The following is a 16,194-nucleotide window of genomic DNA, read 5'->3' on the forward strand; positions in this document are numbered from 1 at the left end:
TGCTCTTTCTATCCATATATGAAAGAAAAGACCACAAATGACAACAGAGAATGCTCATTTGAACTCTCTCTCTTGTGTGGTAGGTGGAAACAGTAATTCAATACTCTTTAAGTCTTCCAGATCAGACGATTAGATGGAAGAAATCTGTGCCTCCTGTCAGAAGATTAGAAAGTATCTCGTAGACCCTCTTATCCCCTCCATCTCATTAGGCAGCAAATTGTCTTTGTGATGGTGCCTGATCGTTTGATTACAAAACTGCTCTCCCCATCCAAGAACTCATCACCGAAGTTGAACAAGATAATCAAAAAATGGTCTCAGAAATGAAGAATGGGTTGTCGGCTGTTTAGATGGGAAAAGTGCCCTCCTTTGGTGGGAAACTGGAACAACAGCCAGTCCTAGATGACTGGTAGGGACTGACTGGCCTAACATTGATCAACTCTAATGGAATCTGTCTTGACCAATTGCTACGCGCTAAATTAACCGTTCCTACCAAAATGAACTGTTTCTTCCTAAGTGGACCGCTACAACAGCAGGTTGCTCCTTCAACTCTAGTGTGGAAGCAGTATGTTTGTGGAAAAATAAACACAACATTTAAAAACATATTTATGACTGTGTGTTTAGATAAAAGGTGTGTCCATAGGGAGCTAAATGTGCACACACAAGCTGACCTTAATTAAGTACTGTGTTCTCAGGATGAATCACTTGTGCCGCACACCTAGTAGACAATTTATATTTCTAGTATTACACAACTGGTTTGTGCCAGCATGTGTTCATGTTGTTCCAATGTTTGCACACCCTGTGTATAAATGTTGTCCACCTGTGTGTGTAGTGTGCTTGAGTTTGTGAGTGTGTCTCTGTGTGTGTGTGTTTGTGAGTTTGTGTGTGCATGAGTGCATGCATGTGTATGACTATGTGCGTGTGTGTTTATAAACGTCAAGGCCCAGTGACTATGTTTTCTCTGCAGGACCTTCAGAACACTCAACCATGTGAAACAGAGGCAATGACCCTGGCACACACTCTCTCTCTCTCTCTCTCTCTCTCTCTCTCTCTCTCTCTCTCTCTCTCTCTCTCTCTCTCTCTCTCTCTCTCTCTCTCTCTCTCTCTCTCTCTCTCTCTCTCTCTCTCTCTCTCTCTCTCTCTCTCTCTCTCTTTTTCTGGTCACTAGCTATAACAACAAAGTGGGACACAGCAAAGCCTTCTAATGACATGTAGGAAGCTGCTGAGTGGCGCTACAACCCCTCATTTGCTTGACACGGATGCTTAACAATCGCGGCTCATCACACTGAGGAGGGGGTAGTCAAGGTCAACCCTGCACTTTTATTCTCTTTGGCGCCATCAAGAGGTGAATGGAAGTCAACACAAGAGCAGCGCAAGGCTTTCTCATCACTGCAAAAGCATAGTTTTTCATAAGAGTCGGGACCCAAGACCATATCTATTGGTAAGGAGGTGTCCTGCATGTGTTTAATAAATTACACATTCATCAATACTATTGGACAGAAAGTTAGATTGTAATCATTAAAAAAATTTACACATTGAAGTTTTCATTTAGATGCAGGATGGGCATGCTGAAATGCATCTATGGACACATGAAGGGCCTGTGTATCTGTGTAACTGTATACCAATGTATGCTAATACATGTTTTCTTTAAAAATGGCCCGTAGTTTTTCCAAAAAAACAAACAAACATCATGTCCTTTTTCTAACTGTATAGACATTAGGGAGGAACAAAACAACACAAATACCTACAACTCCAAAACAATCTTATGTCCACCAAAACTCCATCGTTTCATCATCATATGCCGCTCCTGGTTATGGAAAAGAACATCTACTGAAAGGATGCATCTGGAGTCATGATAAAGTGCACAGCAGTCGAACGTAATGTCTCTCTATTACCATCTGATATAGACACGCTCCAGACGACTCACTGGATTGGAAATCTTGTCTTTAACTAAATCAAGTCTTTAAAATGTGTCCTTTGAGCTTCAAAGGGGCCCGTGAGTCGACTGCTAGCTGAGCCCAACAGCTGTGTCCTATCTGCCTGTACTTTTAATACCTTGCAGGAGAGGTGCATCTGTCTGTCGGCGTGCTAGCGACGCTAACTCTTTTCCTTTTATCTTCATCCTTTTACACAAATTAATCTTCTGGACACTGACACAATAAACAAACGGGAGAATCAATGTATGTAGATAGATAGTCCGACATTGGGATCATGAAGATAGTATCCATATTGGTGCATTTCCCTTGGTCCGCTCGCCGCTAGCATGGTGGGACACTGCATGTCACGTGGTTATCAGAATGTCTTACACAGCCATCTCTATCCATGGGGAACGAGCAACAGGCTTCTGATTTTCCACTTGGAACAATGTACCCAGGTGGGTGAATGAGCTGATGTTGATGACTTTTCGGGATAGAGGTCATCAATGGATAGCCAAAGGCTTTCTACAATTCTTAACTATATTTTGTACACTACATACACACGTTGTATATATACATGGAGAGAGAGGGAGAGAGGGAGAGAGAGAGAGAGAGAGAGAGAGAGAGAGAGAGAGAGAGAGAGAGAGAGAGAGAGAGAGAGAGAGAGAGAGAGAGAGAGAGAGAGAGACACTCTTTCTCATCTCAGACAGAGACTGAGATGAGAAAGAGAGAGATATAAGAGAGAGAGAAGCGTGCGTTCTGTACCTTCCACACAGGAGGGCCTGGCCCGGGTTGTGCCGGCCACCTGGCCTGGGAAACAGGAGCACTTGACCGTCTGTGAGCGCTCCTCAATCTTGTTCTTGTTACAGCAGCGGTGGATGGCCACCACCTCGCACGTCCCCTGCTTCACCTGGTAGGCCACTGACACACACACACACACCCACACACCCACACACACACCCACACACACACACACACACACACACACACACACACACACACACACACACACACACACACAGACAAACACGCACACGCATGCAGAGGGAGGGAGTGTGAATGTGAGAACACACAGGCTGATAGGAGACGTCCTGCAACAAAAAGAAGAAACCTGCCTGCCCAACATATGTGAGAGAATCACGGGGAGAACCAGAATCATACACACTCCATGATCCAAGCTCAAAGGATAGAGACATCGTCATGTTTGAGTAAGAAGGTATTGCCTAAAAACCAGAGCCAGATAATACATGACTATTTTCTTACACAAAGGATTCAACTAAACTAACACAGACCCAAATGCACCTTGGTGTTGTACAAGACCTTCATTACCACATCCTGCTCTGCTACTTTTACAGTGCAAAAAAGATCTCACTTTTAAGTCACAATAAACTGAATTTAACTTTTTTAGCAATTCCAGAGCACCAGGTACAAGCAGAGTGTGACACATGGATTGTAAGGAGCGTTTTGCGGTTTTAAAGATTTCAAACAGAAAAGGCTTACACACATTACAAAGATTTTGTGAAGGCCATACCATGAAACTATGGCTTGAAGCAAAACCGAACGGGTGGAATGGTTTGGAGGGCTTTTCTTAAGAACAGAGTGATGTTCTTTCTGTTTCTGAGAAATGGGATGAAAGACAAAATAATCACAACGATTTTGCCGTCTGCAAGTTTAGATTATGTTCAGTTGCGGTATTTCCTGTCAACTATTCTTATCACCAGTGTTCTTCACAAAAGGATTCCAACATGAATGGTCGATGAAGATGACTCCCTCTGTGTGGGGAAAGGTTTCCTCTAGGGAAGATTTGACACAATTACAAGGGTAACTAGTTGAAATAACGAAGAAGATCCATCAAAGGAGAATTACACTCAAACCAAAACAACATTGCATCACGCAATTCACAATGTTGGCCAGACAGACAGGACGATTGCTATGAATAAACACAAAGGATATAAAAGTTTAGGCAGCATGCCGTGTTATTGAAGAATTCTTTGTGTAGATTTCTAGTGAAATTTCGAAGTGGACGCCAGACACTGAACTCACATAAACCTTTTGGATGGAGATAGGTTTCTGGAACAATAGACACATTAACTGGAACTGTATAAACTTAATTCGCTTGATTGTTGAATGAAATCACCTTGCGTCCGATGAACTGCTATTTGACATTCTGCTAAAGTTTAACGAACTAACCTTCTGCATTTTCTCATTCAAGGTTAATAGAAAAAGACAGTTGGGCACCTATTCATAGATGCATGGGTGCTGGTGTTAAATATTCAACGTCCATCTGCCAACTCTGTTCATATGTCACACATAAATAATATTTGCGTGAGGACAGCGACAACAATGGGAATTTTACAAACATTATGTAAACGCCTATGCTAACTTCTGCCTTGTTCTCCCTGCTAGGCTGAGGGGAGAAGGGAGTTTGGTGGAGCATCACTGCAAACATTCAGCAAAAATAAAGAAAGAGAAATACACGTTCTGGTAAATGTCGTCCATTGGCCTCTTTGTGTTGTGTTCCTTCTCAAAGCTTATGCTGTACTGTAAGAATTGAGAATACAACCCCCACTACACCCCTGCCTGGGAAGCAGGTGACAATACAACCTAAGCCCCCCTACACCTCAGGAGAAAGCCTGCTCGTACTGTACATAAGCCCGGGATTGTATTTATATATGCCAGCCCAAACGACAACACTTCTCATGGTCAGCCCAAAAAGCCTTTCAGCCCAACACACTGGAAAGAATATGAATAAAAAATTGGTCCAAAACACACACACACACACACATAAACACACACATACACAGAGACTCACAATCACACACATAAGCTCACACGGAGGTAGAAACACACACGCGCACAAACACACGCCCACAGAAGAGATGACGCACACACGCACACAAACACAGAGGCAGAAACACACACGCACACACACAGAAGAGTCGAAGCACAAACAGACACATAGACAGAAGAGGTTGTATTTCTGCAGGCCATGGCCTCTCTCATCCTTTCTGATTTAAAGTTTGTTTGTTCTCTCCTCCAGAGAACCCGGCCATGATCCCCGGCTCTCTGAGGGATAACCCAGCCCCAAACACACCCCTCACAACCCCCACAGACACACACACACCATCAGCCCTCCACTTTTATCGCAACCCTGCCCCCCGTCTTCCCACAGGCTCTCCTGGGGGCTGAGAGAAGCCACCGCCAGATTACCCATCACACTCGGCACACACATGCAGAACACACACACACATACACACACACAGACAGGAAGAAACAAAAACACACGCATACGCATAGTCCAGTAGTGGTGTGTGACCTCTGCCCAGCATCACCACACACAGACAATGTGTGTGTGTGTGTGTGTGTGTGTGTGTGTGTGTGTGTGTGTGTGTCCACAGGGTACACAGGCCTACTGACCACATGATTGCATGGGTAAAATTGCACTCTCACTTAATTTAACAGAATTTAATAGTATTGGGATAATAGTCATTTTGAATTGAGGTGAACTACTAAAAAGGCTTGTTGCTGTGGCATAACTTCATTGCATTGTAGCCAAGGAGCCCATTGAAGTTATCAATGTGTCAATGGACCTCACTGACATTACGGTTATACAGTCCGAAAAAATGATCTTTATGCCCCTGCATGACCATAGTCTTTGGCTCGCAATAAATAACGGGAAAGGATTCTGTTTGAGTCTTTTATTTATTAAATCTTGGAAGAAGATACAACGGTTATAGCCAACTGTTTTTGGTATGTTAGGCCTCACCTGAATCGCCCTGAAACTTATAAAATACGTTAGATTACGTTATAGATAAGAAAGCTGCAAGGAAACGAAGACAAGAATCATGCATGACATACATCTATATCAGAAATAAGGACGTTGCTTACAGCGCCATTAAATTTGTTTTTGTATATAATTTGCTGAAATGTGTTTCCATATTATCACTCTGCTCACATGGGCATCGCATAACAACACTGAGCCATGTACGAGTGAAATGTCATTCATTTTCATTAGTAACTTCTGAATAGGAGAAGATTCTTGGACCTTCCGCAGGAGTGTGCTCAACTTAGCTCACCTGAGGAGAAGCCTCGTTAGTGAACCACAGGTGTGGTACGCAGAACCTTCCAATTGGTCCAAGTGCTGAAACTTCTCTAGCTTCATGCCATGTCATAAACTCAGTGAGGCTAAACCCATGTGGCATCGGTGCACCCTGCTAGCTAGGTTCTATTAGCAAATTCTCACTTACTGTGAATGGTAGATAACATTTGGACAAACACTGGGAGTCATAGCTCTGACCCTGCTCTCGGCATTTCCATAATGTTTCTGCCCACTGGCCAATTACTGTATCCCGGCTTGCTCCCCAACCACAGCTTGACCGTGTGTGTGTGTGTGTGTGTTAGTGTTTGTGTGTGTATGTATGTATGTATGTATGTATGTATGTATGTATGTATGTATGTATGTGTGTGTGTGTGTGTGTGTGTGTGTGTGTGTGTGGGGGGGTTATCTAACAGCAAAGTTCTGTTTACCTGCGCTGTGACTCAAGTTGTATCCCTGAGATTGGGTTCACCCTCACCTCCGCATATAAAACATTGTGATTTGTATCTATAAAGTGGGGGAAAATATCAGCATTCTCAACATTTATGAAAAAAACGAAATGTAATATCATCCTTATTTTCCAATCTCAGCTTGAATATATCCCCGCATTTCAAGTATAAACCTAGACACATCCAAATATGAGGCTTCAACAAGCAAACATTATCCCTTTCTTCTTTGATTTAAGCATTTATTTTCTTCTTTATGTATTACCTGCTGAAGGTTCACACCGGCCCGCTGGGTGTGTCTGCCCCTCTCACTGCTCCATATCATATCTACAGTCCAGCTACCATGAGCTACCAACATGAAGTGCAGAGTTAGCCAGGCGATTGATGTATTCTGGCAGACGCAGGCAAGCGGGAGCCTTGCCAATTTATCAAGAATGTATCAGAATTGTCAATATCTGACGAGAGAGTCCTGGCCCGCTTAACGGAAGACGGTAAGGCAGATGTAAAGTGCTTGGGACGCATGGTAGAACAGGTCTCTGTCGAAGCAACACACAGACAAACATTAGTCTGGGGAAAAGTTTAGAAGGAATTTGATTGAACTCCAGTAGTCATCCACAAAGATGATGAGAAGTTTATTTCCATGACACTCACGACCCTAACTATAGTTGTCACAGTCTAGACTTCGAGGGAGAATAGAGGGGGAGAGAAGTGTCGAACACAAACACACAAAACCGCAATCACAAACCACACACAAACACATACACACACATAAACACATACACACCCACAAACACTAATATCACAAATATCCTCAGTCACACAAAACAAAATCTGTTTGTGTTGTGTCATATCTGTTTATCTTTGATATGTATGTTTATAGATGCACATAATCACACGTATATCTGTGTAAAGTTTATGTGGCTTATGATTGTCTTCGAAAAAAGGGCATATATGTCTGTATATGTTCATGTTACCAAGTGCGTCTAATTATTAATGCATGTTTGTATTTACTTTTTGTTTACAAGTGATCTGATTTGAGCGTGTGATGAGATGTTTTCCTGAGTCGGAACCCGCTTGGATCGCTCTCTTGAAAAGGACCAGTGTACGTGACACTGGATGGCGGTGTCCACCCTGGGTTGCTGTCTTCCAGTCTCATGTTTATTAAGCCTCTAAACATGAGCAAACCCGCTGCTTTTGCTTGCTGCCAGTCAGCCAGGGCAGTCATTCCCCCAGAAACACACCCAGCAAGAGCTAGACTCACCCGATAACAGCCGGTTTGGACACCTCTGTCCAACTCTGCTCTTGTAGAGAGCCTGGATTCATACACTGAGTAGGAGGCAGCGCGTGCTGTAGCAAGGGTGCACAAAGGACCCCCAACCTTAACCATGAAATTGAAATACCACAACAATGGCTATTAAAGCTGAATGTCGAGTTGACAGCCACCAAATACAAGCACCTGAAGGTGTTTTGAAGTGGCTGTGAGACCGGCAAAGGTATGATGCAATGCTTCATTGTGCTCACAGGTGAATAGCTGCCTTTCGATAAATCTTGATAAATTATTGTGTACTCAACTATTGTGAACATTGAGCATGTCTTTCGGACTGTACGCAAAAATGGCCTTCAGCTGCAAGCAAACAAGTGCAACCTTTTCAAAGCTGAGGACCGCTACCATGGCCCTGTAGTCAGCCAGAAAGGAGTCAGTGCTGATCCAGAGAAACAGGAGGGAGTGCAGGATGGGCAACATGCAAAAAACAGTAACGCAGGTATGCTCATTCCTGGTAATCGTAGTCTGCACTTTATTGCTGGTTTTGCAAACTTTGCAGCCCTTCTTCATGCATCGCTGGCTGGGAGTCGATAGTAGGGGAAGGAAAACCGCAGAGTTGAATGGACTAATGGTTAGAGTTGAATGGAATAATGGCTAGAGTTGAATGGACTAATGGCTTTCAGAGGGCCTCTGACAAGTTCAAAGGGCAACTTGTGTGGGACATCATTCAAGTCTGGGAGGCCTGGGGAAAGTCTTATCCCAGAAACAAGAGGGTACTGATCTGGTCATAGCCGACACTATCCTATCCTGTCTACCTGTGAACGGGATGATAAGAACTATGGTTCCTTCAAATTGGATCTGTTGGCCCTCACAACAGCCATTAGTGATAATTGCAAGGATTATTGGTGGGATTTACAGCATTTACAAATAATGACAATGTTCTGCCTTAAGTTACGGCGGATGTGATTTATTGCTATGCCTTTGCGGTTCCCACCAGGGACCCAACAGCTGCTACCACTATCAAGTCATTATGGCAGCATGTAATCCTGCCTCTTGGATGAGATGAGTGTATCCACTCAGATGGAGGAGCCAAATGTATGCAGCACCATACAGGCCACAAGGCCGTCGAAGGATTTAACCACACTGTGCTATCACTGCTAAGTTCCCGAGATAAGGAACAGCACATCGACATGCTTTTAACAACACTGTTACTGTGTCCCCTGGTTGGTCCCCTTACTGCGGGATGCGTGGCAGACATCCGCACATCTCCCAGTAGAGATGGTGATGGGGACATATGGGCCGACCGAAGGAAGAACCTGTGAGGGATGCATCAGCGCAATGGCACCACCCCTCCTTACCGGGGAAAGAGTCCTGCTGGGAGCCTTTCACCGAGGGCCCGGGGTTATAGCCCCAAGATGGAGACTGGAGCGCTTCTTTACAGTAGCCCTTTAATCCCCGGATCCCCCTGTACCTGTGTTGATAACCAGTCCTTCATTAACCAGTCCGTCATTAACCAGTCCTTCATTAACCATTCCATATTCAACCCAGACGGTCCACATGGCCAAACCTAGGGCAGAAGACCAAACCGCCGGGGCAGTAAGTTCTGTCGATTCAGCCCATGAAGTGGGGTGGAGTGTCACTGAGGTGGGACTGCTTTGTCATGCCGCTTTTTATACGTTTACACAGTTCAGAGTGTCACACTCTTTTAATTCATGTGTTTTATATATGACCCTTTGCACGAGTGTTACAGAGAGCGGCAGGAGGTTGTGATGCATGTTTTTCTTACCATTATGCTCACAAGCGTTCTAATTTGACCATGACGTGTGCTAGTGGGTTTTCCCGACTGAAGTCTCGCTACACACAGCAGAATGCGCTGCGGTGCAGAGTCTCTGATTGGATCCCTCAACTGAAAGGACTCACCTGTTAATGAGGGCGGGCCTTGGCCAGGGATGCCCGTTGGAGAGAGAAAATGCTGTGCATGTGGTATGAAGGACTCAAATGCAAGAAAGGGGTAATGTTTTAAACATTTCCTGCCTGCTTTCAGGCAGGAAATGTTGTTTCATGCCTTTTAAATCTCTGGAGGTGTTTTGCTCCAGGTGGCTTGAGGACAATAGCACCAATGGGATCACTGCAAGGAGCGACGCTGTTGGCCTAGCTCTGAGGGGTATTCCACAAAGCCGGTTTTATCACATAACCGGGTAAGTTAACCCAGGGTTTGCGGTAACCCTAGGTTTTCCGTTCCAAAAGGATCACGGTATGTTAGTTGCTATAGAAACATATGCTCTGAATCAAACCTGGTCGGAGCAGGTTTTTACGAAGGTTAAGTTTGAAGCATAACCCAGTTTTGGGTATTCAAACCGGCGTTCACCGCAGATTTCATGTGTTCACAATGGCATGCCCTTTTGATGAGAGAACTGCTGATATCGGAGCGCAAATTATACGTGCAATCCACCGGGAGCGATTGATAAGACCACGGCTCGACATCTTGGCATATCGGATGACTTTTTTCTGGAGTGGAGAGATATAGATTCTCGCGCAAATCTTTAATATATTTAAATAGCCTTACATAGCCAACACTACCAATCGAGGACCTGGCCTCAGTTCACTCCAGACTATTTGCGTAGCCCTCCGTTTTTTGCAAATGGTAGTTTTGGCTATAATGTTGGAGATGCTGAGCACATCTCAGTCCTTTCAGATGACCCATCCAAGATTTGTATCGGCCTCCTATCATACAAAGAGCAATATTGTCTGAGTACTATGCCGAGAGGCATTTACAACATAAAGTATAAAATAGTCCTAACGGACTTGCATCCACTGGAGAATGTTCGATCGTAGCCGGCGGCTTCATTACAAGCACTGATCCATCTTGATCTGTGAAGTTGATGAATTGTCACTTTTAGGTTTTCTACCCAGTTACCAAAAAAAGAAACATTTGGAATAGTATGCGCTGTGGCAAGCACACGGTTTGCATGTGTTACTTCGAAGGCAAAAAAAATCTAAAATACAAGAAAACACAAAAACCTACATTCAACCAGTGGGGTATGGCCCCTGACTCTCTGAGGAGGTAGGTACCTCCAGGTACCCCCCCAATGCCAGGGCGCCCTGAATTACGACGCTGAAGTTGGCATCCGATTCGCAGCATCCGATTCGGCTTGAAAACCACTTAGAATCTTCAAATCGGTCCTGATTGAAAACCACTACACCTATACTCTTCAAATCTGGACTACATTATCACAGTGAGGCTATACATTATGTAAAACATAGTTTCAGATTTTTGAAACCTTTACCCTATTTGTGAAAATGCAATGCGGTCTGGACCCCTAAATGAGCCTGTATTGCATTTTCACAAATAGGGTAAAGGTTTCACAAATCTGAAAATATGTTTTACATAATGTATAGCCTCACTGTGATAATTTAGTCCAGATTTGAAGAGTCTAGGTGTAGTGGTTTTTAATCAGGATCAGTTCTAATGCGGTCTGGACCCCTAAAAAGCATTAAAATGTGCCTTTATTGCATTTTCACAAATAGAAAAAAGGTTTCACAAATCTGTAACTATGTTTTATATAATGTATAGCCTCACTGTGAAAATTTAGTCCAGATTTGAAGAGTCTAGGTGTAGTGGTTTTCAATCAGGACCGATTTAAAGTGGACCAGCTGCCGAATCGGATGCTGCGAATCGGATGCCAACTTCAGCGTCGTCCCTGAATTTATGTTTATTAACAGCTCCTCCACCGGGGTCAAGACAATTTGAGGGCCAGATCCAGTCTGCCGACTGTCGGCCTTTTCACGATTGCCTTAAAAAAATTATACCAATACGATGGTGGGAAAAGCTTACCAGTTTGTGTGTTTTTTATACTTTATATGTGGTATGTGGTATGTGGTAGGATCTATAAGAATGCTTAACTGGGATATTTATATATTCATGGCTCAAATATTAAGGATCATGCTTTTGACGTGTAACTAACGCATTTACGCGGTCAGCGATCCGCTGCCAGGCTTTGGTTCTCCGGGTTGCAGAGGCTTTAGCGTTCCCTTTTCTTGTGATAATGTCCTTCTCCTCGTCATAGCTCTCCAGGAGAACCTGGAGTTCCATTTCATTGAAATAAGCGGCCCGTTTCGCCATATCGATCAGGGTTTCCATGATCCATACATCACGTCTTTTTAGGTTTGGCGTGGACGCGCACAACCCTGTGTTAACCAACCCCGAGTTGATTGAACTAATGCATAACCGCTGCTGTGGAACCGAAAACTCTGGGTTGGTCGGCACAGGGTCAATCAACCTAGAGTTCAGCGTTAACTCAGTGTTTGTTAAACCTCCGTTCGTGGAACACCCCTCTGGAATTCATTTGGATGAGTCCATTTCTGTCTGATGCTCCGTCCAACAGTTGAGCAAGGAACATTTATCATGAGAGGGATATCATTTGTGTTTTCCATTTTTGAAGGGTAATAAACTCAGATCATGTGTGGGAGCGTGTGTATGTTCCCCGGGTCCTATGTTCCCCTCTATGTACGCTTTTCCCAAAAAGGGTCCAATGTTCCCCGATATGTATGTGACCGGGGAACATAGGACCCTTTTAAAAAAAAAAAAAAAAAAGGGTTCTATGTTCCCCGGTCTGTTACTTTTTCCACCATTACTGCCAAATTCCGGCCGAGATAACTACCATTGCATGTCTTTACCTTTTGAGGAAGAGGGAGAGACGTCGGAGAACCTGACGCAGTCTATTCATACGCCGGTAAACAAATCCCGAGAAGCCCAATCCTTACGAGAGCTCCCCGCGCTACGGCCATCCGGAGGCGCACAGAGCTTTTGGCCGAGATATTATTATACAATTATATTATATTATATACTATTATTATATAAAGAGCTCCGGGAGTCGCAAACGGCAACAATCACTTTCTCCTCCATGCTGCAGTTCACCCCGGACTGCACTGCACCGAGTTGGCCGGTTGAACGCTGATTGGCTGTTACGTTACACATGTCACTCAGTGGCCACGCTGTTGAACGCCGATTGGACCCGGGGAACATAGGACCCGGGGAACATAGGGATGACCCCTCATGTGTAACCTGTTGTCTATGAACTGGTGAACTGCTGGGCGTCTGGAAGCCTTTTCTTCTAAACTTGGGTTTTACTCTGTATTGGTCCGAGTCACCTCTAAACCCTAGGTGGCGCTTTCGGGTCGCAGCCTACATTGGTACATTTACAAAACAACGATGTGTTCAAAATATGAACCTGGTTGAATCCTTTTTGTCACAATTGCTGCAATAACAGAATATGTGTGACATGGACACTGGCCCACCACTGTATCCGTTGACAACCACAGGATTACCATTCACTTTGACTGACAAGAAGATCATCCACACTTATTCTAACAATCTTTCATCTATTGCTGTTGCAATTTCACTTACCGAACTGCAATATCACAGGTTATGCTAAACTATATAAACAGGTGTATATATAAATATATGAGTATATACGGCAGTGGTGCAATGGAGGTTTGAGGTTCTGAGAAGTGTTTGTGTGTCTGCTTTCTGATTCAGTATTGGTCTTCTGCTGTAGCAGATGCTGCTGTTTGCTAACGCCTTGCAGCTCTTTGACATTGACAAGATTGAGCGACGAGCCAGTCCCCTCCATATCCCTGTTTGTGTCTGTTTCCCTCATCCCATTAAACGAAAGCATCCTGGACACCACACTTGTGACATGGAAGAGCAGAAAATATATATATATATATATTATATATGTATATATTTATGTGTATGTATTTATATTCTATAACCTTTTGAGAGGACATTCAAGTATTATCTGTCCTACATACACAAACAAAGGCTAGGACACACATCGGTCCTCGTACCCTATTCTTCCTCCCGGACCACGTCTAACTGTCCTCATTTATCGGGGTAACAATGTGTGTGTGTGTGTGTGTGTGTGTGTGTGTGTGTGTGTGTGTGTGTGTGTGTGTGTGCGCGTGTGTGTGTGTGTGTGTGTGTGTGTGTGTGTGTGTATGTGTGTGTGTGTGTGTGTGTGTGTGTGTCTTTGTATGCGTGTAGGTGGATGTTGTGTGGTGGGAGCCGGTCAGTGTGCACATGTTTGTGTGTGTGTGTATTTGTGTGTGGGTGGATTGGTGCTGGGGGTTGCGTGTGTGTGTGTGCGTATGTGTGTGTGTGTGTTTGTGTGTGTGTAGGTAGGCGTTGTGTGTGTGTGTGTGTGCGTATGTGTGTTTGTTAGGGTGTGTGTCTGTGTGTGTGTCTGTGTGTTTGTGTGTCTCTGTGTTTGTGTGTGCGTGTTTGTGTTTGTTAGGGTTTGTGTCGGTTAGGCTGTGGGCAAGGGTTAGATATCTATTTCACAAAAAGGGTGTGGTTAAGTATTTCATCATTGTTTTTGCACTAACAAGACATTTTTTAACATGGTAAGACAACATGGTGCCCTTCTATAGTCTCTCATTTGGTCTTTCAGAATAACAAGGAGAAAGTGAGTGGGATGAAAAAAACGCATGAAAAAGAAGAAGACATTTGTAAAGCTCCAGAGCCACCATGTGGTTATAAATGGCACCGCTTTACATCGGGCTCACAACAAATGCCTCATTGACCTACCCGGGAAAAATGACATGACCACACCGTAACACAAAACAGGAGAAGAACAATTGAGTCTGGCAGCCATATTGCACAGCCAATTATATCTTCCCCCCTCTCGAAACGTGTTTGTGTCGCTCTGCATTTCACAGCCAGCAACTTCTAAACTCCCACCAATTAGTGAGCATCGCAAAACGGGAAACACTGCAGTTGATTGTGGAGCGAATCTTCTGGCGCTTTTCACCGTGAGGCCCAATTCAGAGGGAGGGGGGGGGGGGGGGGGCTATGTGTGTGTATTTGGACCGGGGGGGCTGTAGATTGACTGGGGATAACCTTCACAGTCCACTGAAACGGCAATTAGTGGCATTATCGCCTTTAGCGGCCGCTCACACACACACACCCTTTTTTTTTCACGCCACTGACTGCTCTCGGTCAAAAGCACAGCAACACCATCCGTCACCGCGGAGACAGTCCGTCACCGTGGAGACGGTTGCTGGTGGCGTTTCCGTGGCACCTAAAGGTCACCTTGCGTCAGGAGACACAACAAGCAGGGGGGGAAGAGTTTGGAAAGCGGAGGCTTAATTAACAGGAAACGTCGTAATTAGGAAGGAGGTGAGAACGCCGAACACATAGAGGAGTCGGGATCCACACACAGCGGCCCCTGGAGGGGGGGGGGGGCCTGGAGAGAGATCTTATTCAGAGGATGGTGGTGGTGGTGGTGGTGGTGGTGGTGATGGTGTAGATGGGACTGGTCGGTGCACTGACTTAATTCCTACTGCAGAAAAAGTAGGAACAAATGACATAAGCGAACAATGTGGCAGCATGTTGGGTCCAAATGATGATTCTTATTTGTTGTAATGCAGGCTTTTTGTTAAATTCCTCCCGGACAAACCGTCCCATTAGCCTAAGGAAGGGCGTGACCCCAGACCAGTGGGAGGGCAGTGGCAGGGCTCCATCCATACTGGCAGTCCGCCTCACCTCCACTGATCTATTTGTGTCGACAGTCCCTGACAGCTTAAGTGCCACCCGCTATACAGGCTCCATCATTCAGCTCCTGTTTGTATCGCAGCCCCAACCGCGCTCGGCCTGTCTGGATAACAGTCTGTCAGGTTGAGGGATGGAGCAAATTGGACCAGCTGAGACACACCCCCACCCTAACCCCGCCCCCACACCGACGATACGGGTAACTCAGTTAATGACAAGCCGCTCGGAAACCTGTGTTTTTCTACCTCAGTGACAGTGTAATTAACCTCTTGTGGCACTGGGGGGGGGGGGGGGGGCGGGGGGGGTGGAGGGGCACGCAGGGGCATGGGGGGGGAGACCCTCTGTACCTGTCTGTCCCCGATGGTTACGGTTGCCGGCGGACACAGGGTCAGCGCAGAGCATCACCACGGCGACGAGCAGGGCCACCTGCCAGGGCCGAGCTGATCTCGCCCACACCTTCATCCTGAGAGAGAGAGAGAGAGAGAGAGAGAGAGAGAGAGAGAGAGAGAGAGAGAGAGAGAGAGAGAGAGGGAGGGAGAGAGAGAGAGAGAGAGAGAGAGAGAGAGAGAGAGAGAGAGAGAGAGAGAGAGAGAGAGAGAGAGAGAGAGAGAGAGAGAGGGAGAGGGAGAGGGAGAGAGAGAGGAAGGGGGTGATAGAAGGAGAGAGTATGAAGAGATATCAGTGAAAATATCTCAACAAAAGAAGTAGTTTGATTGTTTCTATAGTCAACTATAAGGTCAAACCAAAAAGAATATAGAGTGATTTTTTAGCATTCCAACAGTTTTACCCAACTGAAATTATGTTGTTTCATGTAAAACCTGGGATTGGTGCATAACGTAAGATAATGTTTGCTGGTCTATAAGACAAAAAAGATGAAAAGATGTAGAGACCAAAAACATGCGAGTGTGCGTGTGTGTGTGTGT

General features: G+C 45.0%; 1 protein-coding gene across 1 annotated transcript in view; it reads right to left on the minus strand.

The window, feature by feature from the left end:
* tafa4b (TAFA chemokine like family member 4b) overlaps positions 1 to 15,924 on the minus strand; it is a 32,448-nt gene extending 16,524 nt beyond the window's left edge. Inside the window, exons 1-2 of the mRNA XM_060069743.1 lie at positions 15,619 to 15,924; positions 2,679 to 2,834 (exon numbers count right to left, since the gene is read on the minus strand). Of these exons, the coding sequence (XP_059925726.1) occupies positions 2,679 to 2,834; positions 15,619 to 15,733 (271 nt within the window). The 5' untranslated portion in view covers positions 15,734 to 15,924. The remainder of the gene's footprint in view (positions 1 to 2,678; positions 2,835 to 15,618) is intronic.
* Positions 15,925 to 16,194: the final 270 nt, after the last annotated feature.

Source organism: Gadus macrocephalus, chromosome 13 (assembly GCF_031168955.1).
Source record: "Gadus macrocephalus chromosome 13, ASM3116895v1".
In the NCBI taxonomy this organism is placed as follows: domain Eukaryota; kingdom Metazoa; phylum Chordata; class Actinopteri; order Gadiformes; family Gadidae; genus Gadus; species Gadus macrocephalus.